The 8,988-nt window shown below is 37.5% G+C and overlaps 1 protein-coding gene across 1 annotated transcript in view; it reads left to right on the top strand.

Moving 5' to 3' along the window:
• The window catches only part of LRBA (LPS responsive beige-like anchor protein), a 762,114-nt gene that overhangs the window by 716,203 nt on the left and 36,923 nt on the right, over positions 1 to 8,988 (top strand). Inside the window, exon 51 of the mRNA XM_040626351.1 lies at positions 4,417 to 4,479. Within this exon, the coding sequence (XP_040482285.1) occupies positions 4,417 to 4,479 (63 nt within the window). The remainder of the gene's footprint in view (positions 1 to 4,416; positions 4,480 to 8,988) is intronic.

Genomic DNA, 8,988 nt, shown 5'->3' with positions numbered 1-8,988 from the left:
TCATCTAATCCAGCCCCATGTTTTACCAATGAAGATACTGAGCCCCAGGGAACTTGCCTTGTTCAGTATCACATATGGCCAGTCAGTGGCAGGGCCAGGTTTGAACCCAAGTTTTCTGACTCAAATTTTATGATCACCCTCTATGATTTATTGCCTCTCATTAGAACAGGAATGTTAGGATCTGGATCTAGCACTGTTCTTTTTGGCCACTAGTTAGAAATTCTGTTTTTAAGAAGGAAAATCTTTTAAAGTCCTGAAGATTATAGGCTTTTTTCCAAGCCATTGTTTTAGGTAGGAAATTTTAAAAGATAGATTTTAGTAGTCTGATAACTTGTCATTAAATCTGTAAAGTGTACATAAAGTACTGCTCATTATAATACCTGAACTGGTTGCAAAAAATATAAATTCTTGAGTAGGACCTCATGTCAAATTAAATGCAAAAGCACTTAGAATGGAATAGAATTGAATTGACATTCAAGCAAAAACTTGGTGCACTGACTTTGCTCAGTAAGGTATCCATCATGAAGAATCTGTGGTTGGTATCAGAATTTATTAAATATGGCCATTTTCTTGTAGTAGAAAGGAAATGAATGCCAATATTTGATTAGAGAATAGATTTCAGAAAAAGTAGAGAAAGTAGAAATCGAGGCAGGTATATTCAATCTCTGTTATTAGGTCCTTGTATTCCTTTTTCTTCAAGTGAACTTACAGTGGAAAATGTGCATGCGGATGACATATTTTGGGACTAAAGATTATCAGTTAACAAATGTGATTTTTGGATTCTCTAATACTACTCGTTAGAGGAAAAACATGCTGGTGATGTATGCTATCAAATACACTAGAGGATCGACCTAGTCAGTGTGCGTTTACTCTTAGAGCTCGGCAAAAGCACCAGTAGTGTGCGCCATCAGGGCCAGCACAAATGATGCCTATCCTGGGTGGCTGTGGCAGCTCTGAGAACTTCTTCAGTTTAAACAGAGTGACAGCATATTTAAGGAGAAACAAACCTTTTCAGTTGCTGGAAAGCCCGGGCTACTCTCTGCCACTCTCTTCCGTTCAGCCTAGCAGAGAGCCAGCTCAGCAGGAACTGAGCTGACTCCACGAAAGGGCTACTTACTAGGTCTCCAGCTGATACTCCAAAAGTACTGATGCCAGGCTCCTGGCAGTCCCCTCGTGAGCCAGCCCATTTCCCTGACTGGAAAGCTTGCTTCCCTTAGTACTTGGTGGTCACGTGTTCTTTTCCCTACTTCCAATTTTTCTCTAGATATGTGAAGTGCTTTAGGGGCAGCATCTCTTGCTGGAGTACCACTTACAGTGCACCCAGCTGTTCCCAGCCCAAGCCCACCGTTCTGTGAGATAAAAGCTTGTGGCTCAGTCGTTAAGCATCTGCCTTTGGCTCAGGTCATGATCCCAGCGTCCTGGGATCAAGCCCCACATCAGGCTCCCTGCTCAGCCAGAAACCTGCTTCGCCCTCTCCCACTCCCCCTGCTTGTGTTCCCTCTCTTGCTGTCTCTCTCTGTCAAATAAATAAATAAAATTAAAAAAAAAAAAAAAAAAAAGCTTGGAGGACTGCATATGTTTTACCAGTTCTTTGCCTCTTGTTCTCCCCAGTGAGCCACCTTTGTGTCTGTACTACTGAGGATGAATCCTCTGCCCGAATGTCTAAGATTTGTCATTGCTCATCTGCCAGGGGAGATGTCCAGGCTGCTTTTAGGCAAGCCGACTTGGGTGATGGAATACAGACAGGCCCTCCAGGTGCCCCACCTCAAAATACCCATAGGCCCTAACCAAGGGGCTACTTACAGTGAGCCACAGTTCCCAAAGAAGGGAATATTCCCTACATCCACATACGTGCTCCCTTTCTCCCTTTAAAAGCAGCCCCCACCCACTACCTCCTTGCAGACAGCCTCTCCTCTGCTCCCCTGCCCAATGCTCCCCTGCAGTGTATTCAATAAACTTCTCCTTTGTTCTGCCTCAGCTTCCATCCTATGGATAGTCGCCCCACATTTGGGGGCCCCTATGATCCAGAGACACCCATTCAGACTCCACGTGTACCTTGTGTTTTGTTTCCACCCCTGGCTTTACAGTATGACACAGCAACTCCTCACCAGATAAATACATACGGGAATACACAGGTAGTTAACCCTTCTACAATGTGATCTCCAATTCTGAGCTTATACCTACACCTAAAAATATTAAGCATCCATTTTATTAAATCTGTGTCTCATTTCAAGTGTGTTTATATAAATCTGGTCTTTCATCCTATCTTGTTCTACCTTTCCCTTGCATTGATACGCCTTGATTTCAAACAAATGTCATGAACAAAAATGTCAGAAATCCCCCAACAGTTTTTCTCCAATGAATGTCAAATTCATGTTATACTACTTTTTTAAAAATTTAGACTCTGGTTCTTTTCTGAGAAACTATGATTTCCATAGTTTGTGCATTAGACAGCTAGCTCCTATCATTTCTTTCAGCAGTGTCTGAGTCCTGATTTAAAAAAAAAAAAAAAGTTATCTTTATTTTTCCTTCTCCTCCATAGGACCTTACAGAACCTGCTTACAGAATAAAAGAATAGCAGCTAACATTTATAGAGCATTTTCTAGGTTCTAGATACTGTTTTAATCACTTTACATGTATTAACTCACTGAATCCCCTCAACAGTCTTAGGATGTAAGTTGTATATTTAGGTTGAACCATATGAAATCGCCTCTTTATAGGTCAAAATGTCAGGTATTATTAATTTCATATTGTTCAGTCTAACTAACCCGTTTTACTGATCAGGAAACTGAAATGCAGAGGCTACATTACTTGCCCAAGGTCACACGGGCAGTCAGTGGCAGCACTGGAATTTGAGGCATGACCAGAGATAGTTACCCTCCTACGTTTCAGTGACACTGTGTCTTTCATGTCTCTATGATCCCAGATTCTAAGAAAAGTAGAGAAGAATTGTCAAGGTATTAATTGATTAGCAGTGGTATTACTGAAAGTAAATGGCACTTTTGGGTTAACCAGAAGCTATGGTGCATTCTCCCTGAACATTCCCTGTATGTGTCCCCTGATTTCTTCCTGGCAGAGCCAGTGATCAGCAGACAATGCCTTCAGTAAAAAAGACTGAGTTATACAGCTTCCTTTCTTCAGCTACTTTAATTTCTTATACATACTCAACTATAATTTTTAGTGCTAATATTGTACTTAGGTATTTTATCAGTATTAATGATCTTTGAAACCACCTTGAAAAGTTGGTATTTGCTAACAGGGGAAATGATAACATAATAAGTTTTAAAAATAATCTAATGAACTTATTGGAACGTACCCCATTTTTCTTTTAAGCCCCTCAAGGAGAGACAGAAAGATTTCCTAAAATATGACGGTATTAAGCAGAGTTCTGATACCAGCTAAGCAGTAGTTTAAATGCTGATGAGTCTATAAAAGGCAGATACTGACCAGAGTGAATGGCTGAGTCATTCGGGGAAAATAATTTGGAAAAGGGCCCAGAATTTAACTATTAGAATTACAAAGCTGAAAAGATCATCTACTCCAAAACCCTTCCTTTTTGGGTTTATGCTCGCCTAAGTCTGCATAGCAGCCCGCAGCAGCTCCGGCTCCCCAGCACACTTCCTCTTTACCTTAAGTCCTTCTACCTTTCACAGGGAAACAGCCCTCAAAATCTCTTTTCAATAACAAAATAAGTATGCAGGAACCTTTAGAACTGTTGAACAAACTATTCTTAGTATGGATTGATTTTTGTTTTTCATTTGCTTCTCAGAGTATTTTGAAATTGAAACCATGGAAATATTAAATATTAATAAAACTTTTCTTAAAAACCTCAATCCAATCTTGAGGAAAATATTTCAGCCAAATGCATTTAACTAAAACATTTATCTGCGGATCGCTTTCTTTATTTTTATTCAAACTTTCAATTGATTGGTTTTAAGTGATGGATGAAACATTAAATGTTCCCTGACTTAGAGCTTTCCCTTTCTCCATCATAAATTGACGTTTTTGTGGATCCTTTGTGCTGCAGCATTCAAAACTGCCTTTTTAAGAAGTAACAAAAAAACAGTATTTGCTACAGTCAGCAGATGGTTGTCACATTTTGTTTTCAGCGCGCTTTACCACTTAATTTTGTTTTGTTGCAGCATCAGAGGTTGCCAGTCAAGCATCTGCTAGAGCTTATGGCCCAGGACTGGAGCCACTGCCGATGGCACATGTTCAGAACAGCACTAATCTAAAATAAATGTTTCATAAGCTAGCCGTAAAAGCACCTGGATTTTTTTTTCTTTAAATTTCACAAAAGTATATGAGAGATTTGGAGGTTGGAAACAATTCTATGGAAGACTTGACTTAAACATTTTTATGTAGTTTAGTATAAGAAAAATAATGCTTTTTTTTTTAATCTTTTGTGAATTCCAGCTCATCAAGGTGCAGTACAAGACCAGCCATACCAGCTGCCAGTGGAAATCGATCCTCTCATAGGTCTGTCACTTCTTTCTCTCTTTGCGATTCATTAAGCTCTGTATGGTGGCCCTGAAGTGTAGATTACAGTTGTTTTTCACTTGCTGGTTGCTGGGAATGGAATTTTCCTGATAAACCATTTGCATGCAAATTGGAATGCAATGAGCTGTGGCTATGCTGGTATTTCATCAACTCCCCCTCGTTGGTTTGCCTAATTTGAACAGGCCTAGGACGCGTGTCACTGAAAATTAATATGGATGCTGTAATAATGTGTGATTGAGAATGCGCATGAAGTACTGTCGGGATAATATTGGATCTTTTCATCACTCAGACTTGTTGATGAGCAGGAGCGAGGCACGTTATGATGAATTGGTGCACCGGTAATGTGATGGAGCTCCTTTGCTAGGGAAATTTTCATAATAACAGTGGGGTTCTTAGCAGCACTGTGTTGTGAAAAATAAAACTGTAGTGCCAAGGTTTCATCATTAAAGGAGATCAATCCTTTCTTCCTGGACCCTCTGTTCAGTCTGAGGGGATTAATGTGCAATTGCAAAGCAGTTTCGAAGTTGAAATATATTGCCCAGCCAATGGCAGTGTTAAGATGTTTGTATTCATTTTCCTATGGTCCCACAGCCCAATAAATTGCCATTGGAGGTTAAATTTGTTCAAGGGGGAGAAAAGGAAAAGGGAGGAGACCAGGAAGAGCCTTTGGGATGAAATGAGCATTGGTAGCAGATGATTTCGAATATTTAATTGCTTCTGTGCTTTTTGAGTCAGGTGATATCTCTCGTTTAGAATTTTTCATTCTTATGGGTGAGGATTTCAGATGTGGCTTCACTGAGAATGTTACTGATATGAACATATTAACATTTCTTGTTTTTAAAGATGCTCTTCAGTAACTTCCAGAATAAAAAACTTAATTGCCTAGTTGTAGGGGTATGTACCAATGTGGATGTTCAGCTTTTGATTTTGTTAAATTTCCCTGGCATATAAGTTTGTTAAAATGTTTAAGTTTTTAAATAAAGCACATGAATGAGCTGACTTATTATTTTAAAATACAAGGTGTTCCCTATGTGTAGGTCAACTTTTTTTGTCTTTAAAACCAGTGTTTCAAAGGGTTAGCTCAGTAGAGGGCTAAGTGGCTACCATTCGCGAATGAACTATCAGGATGAACTAAAATAATGTTAAGCTCAAAATTGATTTATTCATCAGTCCCCCACGTATAAGCAGAAATCTAAGAAGGAATTATCCACCACAAGGATAAATACTGCTCTGATTCCTAAATCATCTTTTGCTTTGAGTACATATGATTTGCCATATATTAAAAAATAAAATGTTCACTTGGGTAAAGTTTTAAACGTCAGGAAGATAAAGTCCATTTGATAAGTCCTTTAAAAGCATTATTTATGAAGTATAAATCATCGTTTGCCTTAAAACTTGACAGTGAATATATCCTATAGTCAAGTCTAATTAAATGATTTCAGCAACTGTCACCCTTCAGACCAGGCATGGGTAAACTTTTTCGGTAAAGGACGAGATAGTAAATATTTTAGGCTTCGTAGACCATAAGGTCTCAGACACAACTACTTAATTCTGTTATAGCACAAAAGCAGCCATAGACAATTATACAAACAAATGAGTATTGCTGTGTTCCAGTAAAACTTTATATACAAAACCAGGCACAGGCCATAGTTTTCTTCCCTACTCCACATCATTGGTCACAGGACTGTTTGCTCCTGTATCCCCTAAAATAATGTTTAAAACCATGTACCTTCTCACATATTTTTAATGTAGCATCTGAAAGTTTACATCACAGGTTTATATAGTTGCAAAGGTTATAATTGCTTGCATAGTGTATAAAATTTTACATATATCCAATGGAATTTAAATATCAAAGTGAATCGATAGTCACCATTTTGTTTTTTTAAAAATACATTAAAAAGCTCTTAACAGTTGAAAATTTTGTATTCCTTTTTCATCTTAAATTTATATTTTTATTCTACCCCTACCTACACAATTTTATTTTAACTTTTCAAAATTGATTACCCTATTATACTTTCCAGCAATAAAAATATATGGAAAATTAAACATAGGTATGTTAATTTAACTGTTAAAATTTCCTATGACCGTAAGACTCCGTTTTTCTAAAAACTGATCTTTACTGACTTATCATTACAAAAATTATTAATACACACTTATTAAAATTATAAATTTTAATAGACATTATTAAACATAGAAACAAACATTTATTGGAAATACATCTTTAATGAAATGGATAGGGCTTCCTCCTCCCCCACTTTGCTCAAGTATTTATGAATGAACATTATTTGTTGCTGAATGAGACAGGATTTGTCAATGGTTCATCGTTTTGGTTTTTTTTTAATAGGTAGAAGCTCTGAGGAAAGTTACTCACATAAGAAAATAGAAGGGAAAGGAAAGAATTTTGTTTTAACAATGTCACTCAAATCTTTGAATTTTTTCCAAATGATGTGACAAAATTTATTTAGTAATCTATTACTAAGAGTTATTTTCATGGTCTATCATTAAATGATCATTTTAACAATCTATCGTTGAAATTTATTTTTAATGATCTATCAATTGGCATCATGATTAGATCCTCCTTCCATTTTATTGAAAGCAATGAATTGGAAACCACCTGCCCTGCCGAATGACTTGATACCTTGACATTCACTTTTCAGCCTCATAATCAGTATTTTGAATTGTCCCTTTATTTGTATCTCAAGAGATTTTTATACCCTGAGATAAAGTACTATAGTAAGATTCTGGATAGGAAAGAACTATGCCTGTATTTTATTTAGTGGAAGAAGAGCATGCAAAAAGGGATGTAAGAAAGGAGAACTCATAGGAGAGTTCTCAGGCAAATCTGTTTCAGAGAAGAGAACATATAAAACTTGAGGAACTAGAAATTGATTCCCTTAAAACCATCTGTGCCTGTTTATCCCTTGGGAAATTTTACACCACCCTCCTGCCAGGGTTATGCATGCCCCAGTTTGAAGACTGCTTATCTAGACAAATATACCTAATTTTCATTAAATAAAAATACCTTCGGTACTGAATCTCAGGAGACAACGAGATAAAGGAAAGGCCGTTGTGAGAGAGAGAGGGTATATGGATTGGATGGATGGATAAATGGATAGATGGGGGGGAGTTGCAATATTAAAGTACAGGTAAGCATTTATTAGAAAATAGCTCATCTGAATGCCGAAAGGGCCGCAGCCTTTACCCATTGGAGGGGGTACATTGTGGTCACTCAATTCAAAATTATGCACACGCCCATATCTGTGAAGCGAGGTCCTCCTAAGAGACCATGCCCCCCTAAAAAAGAAAAGGCCAAAGACCAGTGAAGGTTTATATCATAGAAGCAAAAGTCATATAAATAGTAACAAAAATAAACATTTTCACAGTTTTCATGTGGAATGAAGTACTGCAGTAACCAGTATAGAAAGTACTACATACCTTGTCTTTAATTGCTAGATTTTTTGGAATAAAGGATCCAAGTTGTACCACACAGCTTCGCTGCAGTGGGATACTAATGTCTCTCTGTGATGCACTATGATACCCATAAAAGCTTTTTTCATTTGCCAGCAACTTCCCTTTGTGTGGGAAGGAGGTGGAAGGGGAGTGATCCCCAAATAGATTTCTACCCTTTTTACTATTGCTATCACTTTCTAGTTCATTAATCCCCCAAAAGTATATGAAGCCTATTATCAAATAGTTATCTAGTAATCTTACATGGTTAAGTTGTATAGACAGACGCTCGCAGAATCTTGCATGAGATTCTGTCTGTGCTGACATTTGCTATGTCGTGTTTGCCGTGAGGGCAGAGAGGTTTATTTCTCTGTGTCCGCGGTGGTTACCAGCACAGCACTGGAAAGTACTTTGAACACTTTCTTTCTTCTGCATTACTTTCTGAGCCTTCTTTTAGTTTGGCCACATTAACTTAGTTATTACTTACAATGAATATTTTTCTATTTTTTATTTTTATCAATAATGCATTTATAGGTTGAGGTTCCCCCCCCCCAAAAAAAACACACACACACACAAAAAAAACCCTGAAGACTATTATACAAAGAATGTAATGATCAGATGCAGAAATTTATTTTGTTTGTTTTGATTTCTGGTACAATCAAGTTCCTTTGTTATTATAAGAACCATTATTTGTATTGGAAAGTTGGTGGTGAAATAACCCTTTGGTCACTAGAAAGAAAGCTTTCTCTTTGGTTGGCCTCATGGTTCCAAAAAAGGCATCTCAGTGAAAATTCCTTTTGTGATAATGACATATTTGATAGTATATTTCTAAAGGATTATTACTCTTCCTATGTGCTTGATGTCGCTCTGTGTCTGACCTTGCACCTTGTGACAAACCCCGTATCAGGTGCTCTGTAGCACTTTGAAAACACTGCCAGACTGTCTTGTTTTATTGCTTACATAAGGAGTAAGAAAGTGGCAGTGTGCTGTGCTTTGACTTTTCAATTACGAGTATCTTTAATAAATAGTCATTTTACCCTT

This window comes from Ursus maritimus, unplaced genomic scaffold (genome assembly GCF_017311325.1).
Source record: "Ursus maritimus isolate PB19 unplaced genomic scaffold, ASM1731132v1 scaffold_11, whole genome shotgun sequence".
Lineage (NCBI taxonomy): Eukaryota > Metazoa > Chordata > Mammalia > Carnivora > Ursidae > Ursus > Ursus maritimus.
The sequence above is the reverse complement of the archived record's forward strand: the minus strand, read 5'-3'. Positions and strand labels throughout refer to the sequence as shown.